This window comes from Sarcophilus harrisii, chromosome 2 (genome assembly GCF_902635505.1).
Source record: "Sarcophilus harrisii chromosome 2, mSarHar1.11, whole genome shotgun sequence".
Lineage (NCBI taxonomy): Eukaryota > Metazoa > Chordata > Mammalia > Dasyuromorphia > Dasyuridae > Sarcophilus > Sarcophilus harrisii.
In genome coordinates, this window is record NC_045427.1 from 84,543,206 (window position 1) to 84,561,978 (window position 18,773).

General features: G+C 36.2%; 1 protein-coding gene across 1 annotated transcript in view; it reads left to right on the forward strand.

Moving 5' to 3' along the window:
* Nucleotides 1-18,773, forward strand: part of CAMKMT (calmodulin-lysine N-methyltransferase) — a gene marked incomplete at its 5' end in the record, with an annotated part of 451,820 nt that overhangs the window by 413,906 nt on the left and 19,141 nt on the right. The window contains 2 exon segments of the mRNA XM_031949249.1: nt 3,873-3,947; nt 17,228-17,291. Coding sequence (XP_031805109.1) covers nt 3,873-3,947; nt 17,228-17,291 — 139 coding nt within the window.

An 18,773-nucleotide genomic window follows, 5' to 3' on the forward strand; every position in this document is an offset into this window, starting at 1 on the left:
AACAAATGCTTTTGATAAATTGAAGGAAAAGCAACTGTCTCCTTTATACCATTCACAGAATTACTTCTTTTGATTGTTCCAAGTTTGTTTTTGCATTTGGCAAATATGATCAAGAATTAGATCAACATATTTATTTCCCCAATAGAAAAACAAGATCTTTTAGATAGTAGAGTCACCAAATAGATTCATGTTCCCTATATCTAAGGGCCCACAGCTATTACAGTAAAATATGTGGAAATAGATTTTTAACATTGAGACTATAAGAAAAGACATCCTTCAAAATTCTCTTTAAAGTGAGTTGTCTGTAATCTCCACAATTAAGATCTAAACCAGGCTGAATCTGTCTTTAGATTTTATTACAATCTGCATGCCTCAGTCTTGTGTTTGAGCTCAGGATTTTTTGTTGTGTTGTGACTGTTTTTGTTGTTTTCAGATGAAAGGTACAAAATAGTTTAGAGATGAATTTGGCTTTCAATTTCAGATTGACACTCAAACTCAGATACATATGGAAAGTCTTTAGTTAGGTTAACATAATTGGTTTCCTGTGTCCTACAATATTGAATTCTAGTCTGCTAAAGCCAGCAAGCTTGATTCAACTCTTTAAAATATGGTATGTGCCAGGAAAAGTGGTATATATCCATATTACCTCCTAATGGGAGGCTAAGACTGGTGGATCACTTGAGTTTAGGAGTTTTGAGGTACAACAGGACTAAAATCAATTGGTCATTGTTACTAAAATCAGCATCAGTATGGTTCGCTGCCAGGAGGGGCCCCCAGAACACCAACTGTCTCTAAAGATGGTTGAACCGGTTCAGGTAGGATGCAAAGCAAGTGAAAATTCCATACCAACCAATACTGGCTTTGGATTTGTGATTGGTACTTCCAGCCTAGGGATGATAGGGAGATTCTGTATAAAAAGGGAGGAGCATAGATTATATAAGAATGGCTATTTGTTGATAATGATCCATCTAAGAATCTGATTTCCAAGGTTAGCAGAGCATCCTTTGGGGGAAATACATGGAGACTGGTATTTTTTTATATTAGTATCAATACACATAATTTGTATCCACGTTAGTGTTAATATGTATAATCAGATAGAGACAACTATGTGGAATTGGATAGAGGGTGGGGCTTAGAGTCTGGAAAACCTAGATTCAAATTCTGCTTCTGACACTTAATAATCATATGACCCCTGGCAAGTCACCTAACTTTTATGTATCTCAGGAACTTATTAATTACAGGTACTTTTCCCAGCCCCTCCTATTTCTGGCACCTTTTCTGTCTTAAGTATTTGTGTTTTCATTTTATCCTATATGTAGCTTGTTTGTATGTATTTGTTTCCTCTCTGTCTCTCCCATTAGATTGTGAGCTTCTCGAGGACAAGAACCATCTTTTGCTTATTTTTATATTCCCAGATCTTAACGCATTACCTGGCTCAAGCTGGGTGCTTAAAAATATTTATTGACTGACTGCTGATTGCAATCTACATGAGATGCATTTGTAAAGAACTGCCACACATGGACTGTCTTTTTTTTTATTATTATAGTAACTTTTTATTGACAGAACCCATGCCAGGGTAATTTTTTTTACATTATTCCTTGCACTCACTTCTGTTCCAATTTTTCCCTCCCACCCTCCACCCCATCCCCTAGATGGCAAACAGTCCTAGTTGAATATGTCCTAGTATATCCTAGATACAATGTATATGTGCAGATCCAAACAGTTTTCTTGTTGCACAGGGAGAATTGGATTCAGAAGGTAAAAATAACCTGGGAAGAAAAACAAAAATGCAAACAGTTTACATTCATTTCCCAGTGTTTTTTCTTTGGGTGTAGCTGCTTCTGTCCATCATTGATCATTGAAACTGAATTAGGTCTCTTTGTCAAAGAAATCCACTTCCATCAGATTACATCTTCATACAGTATCGTTGTTGACGTATATAATGATCTCTTGGTTCTGCTCATTTCACTTAGCATCAGTTCAACACATGGACTTTCTTAAATGACCATATCATAATTTGTTAATATATTATGTCAGGTCATAATATATCTTTTGAAAATAATTCTCTATAGATCTTTCATGTATCTAGATACTTCAGCATCATCTGTTTTAGACTGTAATACTTGTATAGGTTAGGGATCACTTTGAATTAATTTATACAGTGTCATTTACAAATGTGATAACAATGGCTCACTGTGACGAAGGCATTGTGGGTATAATGATCCAATTCACTTTTGGAATGGTAGTGAGCCTATGCAATATTAAGCCAAGCTATAAATCATTAGATAGTATGAGTGATACTTGCACATAGAACCCTCAGGGTTGTTTGTGAGCCAGCAGGCCAGATCTCTTCAGAAATTAAAATACTTCATACCACTATATTCTTCATAGAACTTAAGGAAAAAAAGAAAAAAGAAAAATGACTTCTTTTTTTTTAAAGGACATTCTTATCTGGTTCAAAGTCTCTTTATGCAAGTAGGACCATTTGTAGAACTATAACAAGTTACACTAAATAAATCTGCTGAAGGAATAGTTAGTACCCATTCACTGAATGCGACCAGAGTTTGTTCCCCCTTTGTCCTACTGCTAGTGTTCAGATCAGTTATTTGCTAAATAGGCATTTCAAAAAAAATCATAAATTTTAAAGGCTCATATGATTCTCTTCTATTGGATTATAAAGTCTGTGGAATTAGCAGTTGAGATCCAGAGTTCTAGTTTTCTCTGCTTCCTGGATATATGTAATTTTCATTAGCTGCAGAGGACTTTAGGAAAGTATAAGGATTTTAAATTTTATCTACAAAGCTTGTTTATGTGGCTTCTAGGCAGGAGGGCTAAATATCTCTTATAGGCACTTTTAAGATTGCATTTTTATCTGCTATACCTTAGGAAATTTGCATGTCTCTCGTGTTTCTGAGTGTACTTTGAAGGAATTTTGGGGTTTATTAGAAAATGACTGATGCTCTATTTAAGCTTTGAGAGGTAAAGGTCTCTTTTCTTCCAAAGTAGATTAGAAAACTAGAAACCTCACACAAAGAAAGATAAGGAAGCATAGCTGTACAAGATCAAAGAAAAGCTGTCAGTTTGTTTTAAGTTACCATCAAACTGAAATGGGGAACAGGATGTTTCTTTGCAAATCAGTCTTTGCTTGGAGGTAGGCGGGGGTCGGGGGTGGAGTATCTTTGCAATATTTTAATAAATTGCAATGATGATCATAGTTACTAAGAGTATCTTCGCAACCATCTAGTTGACTTCATGAACACTGAAATTTTCAAATTCACATTATTCATTGTTATAATTAGTTTAGAATTTAAAACCTCATCCTTCATTTCAGATTTGGTGTTAGAACTAGTGATTTTTGAAAATTTCCTAAAGTCACAAACTGCCAAATAAAAGTTGAATATTCTTTTATCCTTTCTTTTTAGACTTTGAGAAATGAGATATTTCATCAGTGAAAAATGCAATTGACATGCTATAAATGCATATAATTTTTATTTTTATAAATTTATATTCTGATCAGACTGGCAATACTGCAATTCCAATACCCAGATATAAAGGTTCAGAATATCCAGAGAGATTCCAGTGACTGTGGAAACAAATACTCTTTTTCTCCCTGATTCACCTACAGAAGCCTGACAGCAGCTTAACTGTTATGTCTAAATAAAGCTGGAACTCTTCCTCGTCAAGGGTTCAGCCTGAACAAAATACAGAATACACAGTTATGTTCCGAGATTTTTGTCATATACCCCTTGAAGTAATATGTATATACCTTTTAAATAATTTCAGTGCCATAAAAATAATGTTAATAGCTTAGAAGCAAAAAGATGAAAAAATCTAAGTCTAATTTTTTTAATCTTTTTTTTTTTTCCTCTTAGCGTTTTACGATGGGATAATGAGACAGATGTCTCTCAACTGGAAGGACATTTTGACATTGTTATGTGTGCTGACTGGTAAGTACATAAAAATCATAAAACTCATGTTAGGGGGGAAAAAGAAGCTTTGCTGGAGTAATTGTGCTCTGCCGATTTGCTGATGGCTAGGCAAAGTCAACAAATGAAGCACAAAGCCACCTTCACCTCGACAAATTAATATTCATCTCCATGTGACAGTCCTAAGGTAGTCTTCTATCACACAGTAACTTCTACCACATTATTTCCCAAAGATTGATTTTGAGAAGCATTTCCATTTTCTGGAATTGCCTCTGTTTCATGCTTGACGTATCAGTAAATGGACAACTTAGGCAAATTGCAAATAATTATGGCTCAGTGAGGAATAGTCTGGAGAAAAGGGAGTTTATCAACACAAACAGCTCAATTAGCTTACTTCTTAGGAAAGATCTGACTATTGATATAAGAGGATATATGCATACATAACATACATATGTATTGTATCTATATATGTATAGATGTAAGAATAATATTGATTTATTCACAGTATATCCTGAATATATTTTATATTTGTATTTCTATATATGTATACAAAAATATATATATTCAAAACAACTCTAGAGAAAAATATTTCTACAGTATTTGTGTTTGATATACAGTCGCTTCAGTTTTTATCTAGTGGCTATTGTTTTTAATATATGCTAAAAACAAAAACTAATTATAAAATCAAAATATATTAACAAATGGGAAATTGATACTTAAAATATAGGAATTTTTGGAAGACTGAATTTTAAAAAATATATAAGTTGGGTGTTTTGCATATTGTTTTTATTTAACCAGACTTGTTTGTTTATGAAAGTCTGCTTCTTTCATAGTTACAGGATAAACAAGCCTTAGCCCTTTAATAATTGCTACAATTAATCTTGCATGATTTCTTCAGATAAATTGGATAGTATTTTAATTTATGGAAAACTTTGGTAATTATTACATATTTTCCATTAAATTTCAGTTTCTTTGACTTTGTGGTGGTATTTCTAAAATGCAAGTTCAGAGGTAATGAGCAAGCTCTTATTTTGATGATCATAATCAGCAGGTCTAGAACAGGAACAGACAGGGCATTAGTTGAAAGATGTATTTCTGGCTCTTCACTAAGAAACATGGTGTTTTTAAAATAAAAGGAAATATATTTCTTTTAAATAAAAAATCTTTTTTAGTTTCATAACATTTTCAAGCAGTCATTTTCCTTTTTAAATCAACTGAATTAGCTTTTCAGAAAGATCTGCCTCAATGAAAAACGTTTTTCAAGCTTTTGACTTTTACTTCTTCCTCCTCCTTTACTTACACCGTGTGACAACAGCACTTCATTCTCTTATCATTTCACTTCAGAAAATGTCTTTGTTCCCAAAAAGGACAGACCCAGGTTTCTGACTAATCACCGATAATGTCTTAGAGATGCATCATATGATTAAAATAAGGAGCTAAACATGGCCATATGATTTCAGCAAGCAATTTTGTAAATGCCTTCCTCACCAAATAGGAGAATGGATTCTCCAGGTTTCATTGCACAGATGAAGTTAATGCCAGCAGGATTAGATCAGATTAAGTATGAAAGTCAGATCAGAGTGCTGGTGGACAAGAACAGGAGGGCAGCAGTCTTCTCGGGGGCTTAGACAAGGGTCGCATGTGGATGTTGTCCAGATTATATGGGTGAGGCAAGGTCTGGCCAAGAGATTTAAAGTTAAATTTGTTCTTCACACAAATATCAAAACAACCTGGTTTTGTCGTGTCTTGTACTGTGGACACTCACACCATGTCATCCTATTTGTATTGGAGAAACTGACAGAGAGAACAAGACTTAAGCTGTTTTCTGATTAATGTCCTCAGGTTAAAAATAGCCTCTCTAACATTTTTGAAAATTGTATTTTTCACTAGAAAACAACACGGTCTTGTTTACCCAGTAAATACATAATGCATAGTCAATTTAAACTCCTTAATACAATTGTACATATATATAGACAATGAGTAGACATGTTGCCATTTGTACATTTAAGTGACAATAAACAAACCAAGTTTCATTTTTAAAAATTTCTTTTTGGCTTAGAAATTGTCTCCTCCTTCTTGCCTCCCTAGTTCTAAGTGCCAGAATCCTCATCATTTTCTTTAGTAAACATGAAGATCTAGATTGCTCTCACTGTAGTCCTGATTATTCTACTCCTAAGTTAAATATTTTAATATCTAGTCGATCTGTCATTGACTGAAAATGATTAAGCTGCTTAAAAACTTAATTTAAACAGCCAGTGTTTGTGACTTATACCTTGCACCTAGGGCCAGGATAGACACTGTATTCTTTGGGCTTTTTCCCCCTTGGTATTGTTCAGTGTCAAAGTCACTGTATGGCTGGCGATTCTGGGAGCAGGCAAGCCACATTGCATGTTTAGAATGTGACACACAGTAAGGGAAAGGAAAGCTTTCTTCAGATACAGCCTCAGATGAGGATGAAACCTAAAGTGCCCAGTGTCAAAAACAGGTGCTACACACAAATAGATCACGTTTAGTCTCACACTGTCCTTCTGTTATTGTCAGTCCATCAGATCTGGGATTAGAGGCCCAGAATATGAAGCAAGAATCTGAGTTCAAATATTAGGTCCATGGATTAAATTCTTGTTGAAGCCTTTCCAGCAAGGGTGGTATTGTCTGATTTCTTGAATAGCTAACCAGTGGTACTGCTTGATCCCATTTACATGAAAACAAGCTCTATTCACAAACCTATTCTAAACCCACATTGAGGTTCAAGTAAAAATGCACATGATTACAACAAGCGGTGATATGTTTATGTTCCCAAATCATTCATATATTCATATATTTACATTCAAACATTCACAAACCTCGTGTGCAGTGGTGGGAATAACTTATTTCCCAGAACAGACAGTCTCTTGGGTCACAACTAAATTTAGTAGCTCCACCAGATTTTAAAATAAAGAGGCAAACTGTGAAAGCTTGTCATTATTTCCCCATTCAGCATTTTTGACAATAAAAAATAGTTTCATGGTTCAACAGCTTCTAAATAACTTGGAAAGTGTCAACTTTGAGATAAATAGAAGGAGAAAAAAAAATGTAGGTAAGGCCACACCTGCAAAAAAGATGTTGTTGACAAACATCAAAATATTGGAATGTTTAACCACAGGGACAGAAAAACTGCTTATTATGGCTCCTCAGATGACTTGTTTCGGGTTGAATATAATGTAAGGATTCTTTTCTGCTGGAATGCAGGCCAACCCCGTCCTTGCTGAGTTTAGAATAGCCAGTGATTGTTAATTTTAAGCCTGCCTTTCCAGACTCCTGTTCAATCACAATGAAATCTAAGGGTCTGGAAGTAAGATGTTTTTTACCCAATGAACGCTTTCATTCAGTGGTTGACGGCTCTCTACTTTATTGGAACGCTGCAAAAAGAGAAATGACTGTGTACATTTGGATTCTTAAAGGCTTGGAAAGCATGTCTGAAATGCCACCCATAACCTGGCCTATTGTGCCCAGGTATGCCAGGACAATTGTGGTATAAACTCATGCGCAGTCAGAGACCTTTAAAGATAAAATTGGGAGTCTGGAGGAAGAACAGTGGCTTTTAACTTTAATTTTTTTTTTCCTTTGCTTCTAACCTTCTTAACACTGATTGAACTTCATCCCTCCCCCCAATTTTCTCCTTTGATATTAAAGAAATATTTAATTTTAAGCTGTTTTTTTGAGGGGATGATATTTTTCCTTAAACTAGACATAGCATAAATTCTAGAATCCCTTCTCATTTATGATTTGAGTTATTACAAGTGTCAATCTAGGTCATAATATCATAGGATTCAGAGCTAGAAAGGACAATATAGATAAATAGCCTGGTTCTGCCTCATTATTTGACAGATGAAGGGGAACAAATGATGTAAGCAGTATTCAAACTCAGAACTTACTCAAAACATTGTCTTTTTACTATACCATGAAGTTCATAATTAAAATAACTCCATTCTTAGGTGAGTGTTGAATGTGAAGAAAATTAGTTAAAAGTGATAATATCTCATCTTTAAACTCCAAGGAGACTATTACTTTCTGCCAGATTACCCAAAAGACATTCTCCATAAATCCATAAGCCATTGTTTTTCCTCCAGATTCCCAATTTTATCTTTAAAAGTCTCTGACTATGGGTGAGTTTATATCACAATGGTTCTGGCATAATTGGGCACAACAGGCCATATTATGAGTAGTTTCAGACATGCTTTTTAAGCTTTTAAAAAAGTCTACATTGCATTGGATGTATTCATTTTCTATGTAGAACTATATTCTAACTAGATTATTATTACTAATGAGTAGAATGAACTCAGAGCATCCAACATCCTTCCCTTTAATTATATCTAAAATATTAAAAATAAGAGTAATAACAATAATAATAATAATATCACATTAGCAGTATGCATTGGTTACAAAACATTTTACATTTGCTCCTCACAGCACTTTGAGGTCAATAGAACAAATGTTATGGTCCCCCTATTACAGATGAGGAAAGTGAAGCTCAAGGAAATGTGATCTTAAGACAAAGTGAATCTAATTGGAAACAGGAATGAAACCACCCAAAGCCAGCTATTCTCACTCCTCGACAAAGGTACTTTTTTCTTCTATCTGGCATCTTCCTCTTTGACTCAAGGATCAACAGTAGGGTTAGCCTCATAGATAAATTGCATGGAAGTTTTGGTTTGGAGGTCAAACCAGATTAACCACCAATTTATCTTGCTTAGTAATTGAAGATAAATTTGAAACTATATCTCCTTCTCCACAAAGTGACTCACTGAGCTATAGATCCACTTAAGTTAACAGCTATTCTTCTAGCCCATTAGGATTTATTTAAAGAGTAATTTTTTTTCAAGGAATTGTTCAAGCACATACTTTCCATTAAAGGACATTGAAATTATTCATCTGACATTTTCTGCAAAGTCTTGTTGAACTTTTGCTGAGACTGAGGCTTGGTTGGAGAACAGAACTACTAGAAAGTTGGAATAATTTACGTGTTATTCTGACTAACTGACTGTTGAGATATGGTAGACAAATGATCAAAAGTTGAAAAGGCTGGCCTCCTATATAGAGAGATGATGTTTATTGTCATTTGTATGTGACCCAGTTTAAATGTGATTGTGATTACTCTGTCAATGCACTAATATCTCAATATCTCAGATATTCAAGGCATTTCAGAGAGTACAGTTTACAAGAGGCAGTTTATTTTCTCTTTGATGCTTTACTTGCCTTGAGTTTAAATTTTACTTCTGATATATTCTAGACATGTGTCCATACATAAGTCACTTAGTCTCTTGGTGCCCAAAGACTTTAAGGTACAAAATAGTTGCTGATCAATGGTGAACATTCCCCCAAAGCAACGAAACCATAGTTCTGTAACAAAACAAAACAGAATTACTTGACATTAAAAGACTTAGCCATAAGAGATAGATTATCACTTGATAATTATACCATAGTCCTGCCAACCAAGCCTCCTGTTGGTATAGTTGACTGACCAGAAAACTAACTCATTTTTCCCACATTTTCTCTATGTAAATTAACTTTTTAAAAAAATAAAAATAAAATAATTATAAAAATTGAAGGGTGAAATAGGTCAAATTGTTAAAGAAATTAAATTTAAGTTGCAATTTCTTACCTTTCCTATTAAACCTTATCTCTTATTATCATTGTTCAATATGAAAAACACAAATCCTAAAGCCCATTAATCCAAAAACCACAAGAGTGTTTACATATAAGCAAATATACACCTCATTGTACATGTTTATAATTTACCATTTTAAAAATTTATTTTAACAAGGTAATACCAGTATCTGCCATTCTATTTAATCTGATCCTGTACTTTCCCCCCAGTTTTCCTCTACATTTGTGAAGTATCTTAACATCTTTCATCAAACATTGAGGCCACATATTTGATAAATTTGTCAATTTTGCATTAAACATGTTCCCACCCGTAAAAATGCCTCTGCAGAGGTTAAAATTTTCCCATGAAGTAACTATTATTCTATCCTGATTAGTAATTTTCTCATCTTAGGGCTTTACATCTTGATTTCTTGTTTTCTGACATTCTACTGCACATAAGTTTTCTTCTAGCAAAGGAAATGTAGCTTTTTTTTTCTCACTCCAATCACATCAACCCAGCCAGGCATTGGTCTTAGCATAAATCTGCTTCTTTCACATGTGCTACATATTCTCTACACATCTTCTCCAAACTATAGACTCATAGAGGTAAAAGGGGATCCAGAAAATCACTTTCTCCATTCTTTTTTCTTCATACTAAGGAATAATCCCAAGTAAATAATAGTGGGATATTCTGTTTTCAGAGTTATTACAGGATCCTAAAACTTCCTTTGCTAGCCCATTTAAATTTTGGCTAAATTACTCTGGCAAATTAAGTTTCCTCCTAAGACTACTATAGTATCTTTCACATAGTAGGTATTTCATCATTATTTTTGGAATTTAATTATTAAGTTAGATCCCAATGAAAATTTCCCACTATTTCCCCATTTTAGGACATCTGTGAAAGTGGAAACCACTTGGCCACCATCTGAATAACCTTTCATGTTTTTAAATTTCTATATTGGTTTCCCTAACCTTCTTTCTTTTACTTTCATCGTAGAACCTACTTTCTCTTCTCTTCCCCATTAGTATTGTTGTTTTCTGAAGCCATCTTCAATTTCTCCACATTTTGTTCACTTTGGAGAAACTCAGCGAGATGCAATCATTTGACAAAGGTCTGGGTGTAGCTGAATATAGGGCCAAGGTTATTTCTCAGCTCTTTCCTCTTATCTACTTGTTAATCCATGCCATTATCTTCTTGACTTGTAAAGAAAACCACTGCAGTATTGTCCTTCCTCTTCTCATTGTAGTTTGTACTTCTTTTCCCCAAGAATCAATCCATCTGTCAATCAACAAATCTTTATTGAATACTTTATTCAGTTAAATTCAAAAACATTTATTAAGGGTCTTCTACGGGCAGGGCATTGTGTGGGTCTATAAAGGTAGATTCAACTCATATCTTTCTCAGATACAGTCCATATGTTAGGAATTGTTGATCCTCTAATAGCTCCCCATTTGAGAATTATTGCACTAGGCATTGTAGGTAATACAAAAAAGTAGTCCTTGTCCTCATGAAGCTTAAAACCAATGCACACAAAAGACTAGATGACAATTAAAGGTCCAGAGAAGGAAAAAAAATGACGAGTGATTTTGGCACTAGGTTTGTCGTCAGAGAATCTGGTCTCAAATCTCACTTCTGCCGCTATTTATATGGTCTGAAGCAAGTCCTGTTGCCTCTCTAGACTTCAATTTCCCTATCTGTAAAATTTAAGAGTTGAACTTAATGACCTCTCTGGTCCCTTCCAATTATATTTATATCACCTGTCATCTAAAATCAGTATGTGATAGAATAACCAATCAAACAATACATCAACCAACATTTGTGAATTATCTACTGTTTGTGAGGCACTGTGTTAGGCACTAGAGATACAAAGAGAAGGAATGAAACAATTTCTACTTGAAAGGAGTTTATATTCTAATGAGGGAGACAATTTATATGTGTATATGTGTACATATGTATATACATATATGCATATATATGTTTATATATATAATTATAAAGAACATAATATAATTATATAATATGATAATAATTAATATAATAATAATGTTATTGTATATTATATTAATAATATAATATTAAATATAAAGAAGTAAATTCAATTAGCTAAAGACAAGCATGTTTGAGAGGGAGATCATTAGCAGTTGAGAAGGTCAGGAAAGATGATTCATGTAGAAAGAAGATGATGCTTAAGTTACAGGCAGGGCTGAGCATAGCAGACCTCTAAGGCATAGGGCATGACCAGTAGGAAGTCACAGGAGATTGAGTGCCCCATGCTAAGCTGCTGTCCAGCTCCAATAACTCCAGTCATTCAGTCAGCCCTATCCTCTCCCCTTTTCAATCTCTTATTTTTCCCTCCTCCCTGATTTTTTGCTTATAAATTGCCTAATTGTAACAGTTTATATATAGTTTTTGCTGATATTTGTGTACATAGTACCTCCTCTGAAAGCTACCTCCCAAGTTCTTCACATCTGAAGATTGAGTTCTCCTGCCCCAAAAAACAGTTACCACTTCCACATTCAAAGGTTCTCTATGGGTTCATATTAAAAGTATAACTTTTGAGCCTCCACCAATGCATTTGTAAAGATAATATGAGAAAAACTATAGCCATAAAGTATCCCAGGGTCATCCTCCCACAAATACATTCAGTATCAGTGGGTGAGTGGACTTTTACTTAGAATACATTGGTAGTAAGTCAGCGATGTGGTATTAAGGATTCCCAAGTCCCCAGTTCTCAGGGCTCTGATATCCTTCCTCTTCTTGGGTTGGCCTCCCACTGCTTCTCCATGGTCAGTCCCTCTGCAGGATGGGTCACTTTTGTGTGCTCCCTGGGTGCTTCCCTCCATGACTCAATCTTTGTCCACCATGGTTAATTCTTTCGAGTTCATGGTAGGTGCCCTTCTCCGTGAACAAAGGTTATACTCCTTAGAGCTGCTTCCTACCCTGCTCTCTGTGTCTGTCTCTGAATCCTACCGAGCAAATGATTCTGTTACAAAACTCTGTGGCTGATATTGAGGGAGGAGGGGAGAGAAAGTACCCACTTTCCTGATTCCCCTTGGTAAAGGTGCAGGGTCATACTCCATAGAGCTTTTCTCTTCCTCTAAAATGTTCATTTCTCACATATTTAATGGCCGTGGCTCCCCTTCCTATTCCATCAGAGAACTTTTCCAAACTTTGTAAAGACTTGAATGAGGATAGAGTTCTGTTGTATTGTTGTTGTCAACTCCTCTGTTTTCTGCCCCTTCATTTCTGTGATTATGTCAAATAGCTCTAAGGAGAAGGAGGAAGAGGGGAGCCAAATTCCAGCCCCCTCAGCCACTCAAGTCTCCTCCCTAGTTAAACATTTGTTTTCCCAGCAAATCAACTAAAGTTCTTTTCAGTTTTGAATACTTCTCTGGTGACTTGAGGAAAGGAGGGGAATCAAGCATTATTCTTTGGAGAGCTTTCCTCAGTGTCATATATTAACAAGACTTCATATGGCACAGTTTTTGAACAGACTAGGAATTAACATTCTTCCATAAGGATTCAGGCCCACCATAGCTAGTGGGGCTGAAGCTTACATTCACTCCAACGAATATATGTTGATACAATTCTACATATACAGATATTTTATTTTATTTTTTACAAAATCCTAATAGGCTGCTTCTTGCTTGTCTTGTGCTTGCTTCAACACAAAGATTTATTTTTAAAAAAGAAAAGAAAAAGATAATCAAATTTCCCACCCCAGAGGGAAAGGCTGGCCCAAATAGGACTCCTAACAGACATAAATAATCTGGGGTTGACTGAAAGTCACCTGCCCTCACCATCTTTCAGGTAAGAAACCAAATTGTCATGGGTGAAAATTCCTCTACATCTCTGCAATACAGAGTGCACCCAGAATTTCTCCAGGAATCTCTGCAGAATATAATGTATTCCAATGAGAAGTCTGGACAAACATTTTGAACGGGAGCCTGTGACACATGAGTACTAGAGATTTCCTCAGTGAACCCGTATAACAGCTACAGCAGTCTGAACAGAGGTCCAAATTCATCCTTCACTGGAAAAACAGACTAGCTTAAAAAAAAGAAATCAAAATCAGATAAGTTCCCAAGAGCTATGGGGCTCCCCAAAAGGGATTAAGCCCTTGGAAGTGATTACCCAGGGCTTTTAGGCCATCAGACAAACCTTATCCTATGGATCCACAGTCCATAAGAATCTTGGATTAGCTACCCACCCTCATATCCTAGTAAGGCAAGCAGTATAAATTTTCTCAAAAGTAAAATAAAAAAAAATTCCATGAATCAGCTCCTACACTATGCTTTAGATGAATTACTAGGTTCCATGATTCTAAAAATGCAACATCTAAAATACTCATCAGCTTTCATATTTATAATGGAAACACAAATATAATGAACATCAGTACATGAGTATTCAACAATGCAGAAGTTTTCTCAAATGTTAAGGACTCAAAGTATAAACTGGGCCATTTTTAGCTACAGCCAATGTGAGAATTTATTTTGTTTGATTTTGCATATTTGTTATAAAAATCTAGTTTTTCTTTCTTTTTTTTTAATGGGGGAAATGATGTTAGTGATAAGGTTACCAAAAGGGAAAAAAAAAAACATTTAAAGGGGGTCATTGAAGCATTTTTAAATGGACAGAAGGGAACACAGACAAGTAGGACAGCTTTGAAAGTTATATTTTGAATTTATTATAAAGTTAAAGAAAAACAAGCAATTCACAAAAGATTAGCAGTTTTTGAGTACAATCTTCTTTCTGATCTACTCTGTATATAGAAATACTCATTGTATTTGGTGTTTTTAAGTTCAGAATAATTTTTTTTTGTTGTAAGCTATCTCAGAGAAACTAATCTAATTGGTAAAGGAAACACACCAGAAAATGACTATCCAATTGCAATCTCAAACAAAAGAAGAAAAAATAATAATTTTTCTCCAGCGAATCCCTATAACACTAGGATATCCAAAGAAAGCAAATCCTGGATGAAAAATCTCTCCTATGACTCCTTCTCAGAGAACACCTAAATATCCAAGCAAAGTTTCCATAGTATGTTTCTGTATGTCTACAAAGATAACATGGCTACAAAGAACCAAGAGGCCTGGGTCCAAATGCAAGTAATTTCATTTCTTTGACCCTAACTTTCTTCATCAGTAGTAATGATCATCCTTGCATCTAACTTCCTCACAGTGTTGTGAGAAAAGCACTTTGGAAATCTTAAATTTGCACAGAAATGTGAGTATGATTTGGGTTTTTTGTCTTTCATCTGCGCTATGGGCAAAGGTTTTGTCATCTCCAACCAAGCTATTTGCTGAAGCACCATGGCATCCCAGGGGAAAGCAAGGGGCAGAAAATGCCAAGGGAGTCCAGTTACCATCCCTTCTTGACCACCACCTCCCCTAAGCCCATGATCCTAAGCCTGAGCTGCCGGCTCTTTTCAATCTACCAAACCTGCTTCCAGCTCATATTTCACAGCCATTATTAGAGGAGAAATCTTTGTGGAGAGAAATTCCACCTTCATCATAACCAATTTTAACCTACAGGCAGGCAGGCCCAGGAGTCCCAGGAGTGGAGCCCCTCTCCTTCATTCCTGCTTCCAGTCCAGCTCTCACAGCTGTCACTTGAGGAAGCATCTTTCAAGAAGGAATTAGTTATCCCCACTAAGTGTCCAGCCACCTGTCACACATGGGCCAGTCAAGCCAGGATACCTGGAGCCACAAGGCATGCTGAGGGAGAGAGAGGCTGTAGAATGGGCCAGGCCAGTAAACCCCTATTGCCACATGACCATCATCTCCCCTCAAACTCTACAGAGCCAACTCAGGACTTTGAACTCAGAGCTTTGGGAACCAAAGTACCTCAAGCCCAAGGCCTCAGCCATCATCCATTAAAGTAACTGCTATATTTTATCTTGTAATCCACAGCATATAATATATGTGCTTAATATATTTTTCATTCTTTCATTCATATTCTATTTAATTCTCCATTGCATTTTGTACTAAAAAAAATTAGGAATAGGGGCAGAAGGTGTCCTATGGATATGGATGACCTATTAGGACAAATTTGTTACACACTCCTGAAGAGGAGACAGCGTAGAATCATTGTTCAGGATACTTCACAGACATTGTTCTTGGCAAGTAGTTCATCCATATGACATTAAAGTTTCAGCACTGGAAGCCCTCCCCAGGAAATCTTTCCCCTGCTACGGTGAAACCTCCAGTCCCAGCTTCGGCTTACAGATATCCCAGCCCATTACAAATGGCCAAAGTCTGGGAATCCATGAGGAATTTCCTAACTCCAGAGAAAGATGCTATACTCCCTGTCTCCAAGGCAAAGCCTAATGAAGACAAGGCCAGACAGGAGCAATTTGGAGAGTGACAGAACAACAACAGATGCTATTAAGAGGTCAAAAGAGAAAAATGTAAGATCACATGGAACTAGATATCAACATGGAGGTCAAGGCAAAAAACCAAGCGTTTCTATGAACTCTGTCACAGCCTGACTAGACTGGATCCTTTGTTACAGAACCTTTTACTTCTGGGTCGCTGGTTTGAGTCCAACCTCAATGGCATTTATAGTCATAGAAATTCATTACCATTTCAGTGCTATTCATTGATTTGTATGAGATAGGTTGCTGGAGGATCCCATTGTTTTGGTGGGCAGCCTCAGAAATCTCCTGAGACTGGAGAGCTTGAGAGACAGTAAGGGGAAAAGGGAAGATTACTCCCTGCCTTTCTAAGGGAAGCAAAGTATCTGCAGCTCTGAGAATATTCAGGAGTAGAAGAAATATCCTCAAAGTTGCTTGGCCACTTAGGAGATTACAGAAGGGAAATCAGAAACTGAAACATGGGCAAGGATCTTGTCATTTAAATGAGCTGGGGAAGTCAAGTAGAGGTGTTAGGAGAGAGAGGGAGTGGTTGCAGTCATTGAACATTTAGGATTGGAAAGAGAATGTGTGCAGAGGTAAGGAGCATTGTGTTTGGAATATGGTGTGAGGGCAAGGGGACAAAGGAACTTATGAAAGAACATAGCTATCAGAGCAACTGGGGCCCATTGTGGACATGGTCTGAAAGCAAATTGAGGGCTCTGTACAGGTGCAGGGATGAGAGCTAGTTGCTGGTGCACACCCAGAATTACACACACACACACACACACACACACACACACATAATGTAACCAGTCTGGAATGGACTGTGAAGAAAGTTTGTTAACTGCATATTCTATTCAGTTCATTATACTTTGGGCTTCTTTGCTGTTTCTGGTTTTGTTTTAAAAAATAAGTGCCCAAAGAAGGAGTGAATGGGATAAAGTGACTTTCAACTTTGGGTAATATGGTATATGCAAGAATCTAAGCTGTGACGGACTTAAATCCTGGGTGGCAGGAACAGTGCCCTCAGAACCTCAGTGGCCCACCTTCTTTCCGCCACAGGAAAGCCTAACCCAGTCAAGTGCGGACCCAGCCCCATTGCCTAGTGATGTTTTGACTTGATTTGGTCAACATGAGTTGCAATATCCCTCCCCTCACTTTTTTTCTATAAAGGCATATGAATAGAAGAAAACTCAGACCTCGATTTCTCCTTTTGAGCGCTGTGTCAACATGAGTAATTAGCCTTGTACTTATCTGCATTAGTATCATTAGAATTGAAAACCCATTTTAATCTGGATTCTGCTCTCTTCTCAATGTCAGCCTGTTTCTGGACCAGTACAGAGCTAGCCTTGTTGATGCAATAAAGAGATTACTCCAGCCCAATGTAAGTATGTTTCTATTTTCTCCTGAACACTGGCTTCAGAATAATTAGTCTGTGCACAGTGATTGAGAGAGTAATGGAATGGCAGGATTAATGTCATGTAATACTTTAATACTTATTATGTCCAACTTCAATTGAGTCTTCTAATCTATCAGGTTCTTTCCTAATCATAAACTAGGAAACTTCTTACACTTGGCCTTCTGATAAGGAACACAGTGGGTAGCAAAAGAAATGAAAGCGCTTCAAAGATAGGGTGAGATCATTTGTTATCAAAGCATTTGTGGAGTATGTGCTTTTGATAACAATGTCTCCATATTAAAGTAAAAGTCCAAGACGGAAAGTTTTCATGTTGGTTCCTGTCATGCATAATCCCTTCAATGGTAACCTTTGCCATTGTATACTTATTTATTGTGAAAGAACATTATTTCTCCTCTCTTCATTTCTGCTTATGTCAAAAGAAAAGAACTTTAGATGAATCTGTATATTAAAACTTCTTTTCTTTCCAAAATAAACCCCATATTTACATATTACAGACATTAGGTCACAATGAAGCCAGGCATGGCATCAAGCTTTGTGCACATTTTTTACATTTATACATCCATTTATGCCTGTGAGTAAATTACATAGTTTATATCTACCCCTATTTTGTTGGGCTGTTATGCTAAGCTAGGAGGTCCTATACCCGAGATGGAGAGTGAATGAATGTCTATTTAAAGCAGGGAAACATGTTTAAAGCCCAAGTGTAAAAAAATTATATAAGTATGTGAGACACTTGCTGTGCCCTAAGAATTTAAAATAGGTTAATGATGTTAACCTAGATCTGACCTACTCACTATCAGGCAGAAACTTACATTTCCATAGAAAATGAAATAGACTCTCTGTGAAGAAAAGAATTTCCAAATTTTTGTTTTAAAAGTCTTTAAAGAAAATAATTTACACTTTGGTCTCTAACCTCAGCTGGACTAATAATACCTCTTAATCTTGCGTTTATATCTTTTTCTTGCTAAAAGCTCCAAAAGCATTTTGATAACCATCCTCTGCTTTACACTGTTGTTGCAGTTTTTATTTTTTAATTTTGTTATCTCTGGGTAGCTCCCAGACATATAAATAGCTTTCTCTGAAGGGCTCCAAAAGCTTTGCAATTGTTAATCAATTAAATTAGATTGGCCTTTGTAGTCCCCACTGTGAGGTAGGTAGATACTCCTGAGGTGAGGAAGGGCCATACTCCAAGGTATTGAAGACCGCCTCCATGGTTGACTGACCATTCTAACTTGGGGGTCGAGGAAGGAATGTCTGGCAACTTGGTTCTCCTGGCTAGCTTTGGCAGCTGGGAAACAGCTCAAAAAGTAAGCATTTAAAATAATGTGATGATATTAAAGAAGAATGGCATTGAGATTCTGGAATGGAGACATCTGTAGAAAAATGAAATGAATCAATATGTCATTTTCAGTATCCCCTGGATCTTGCATGGTACATACAGTCCTT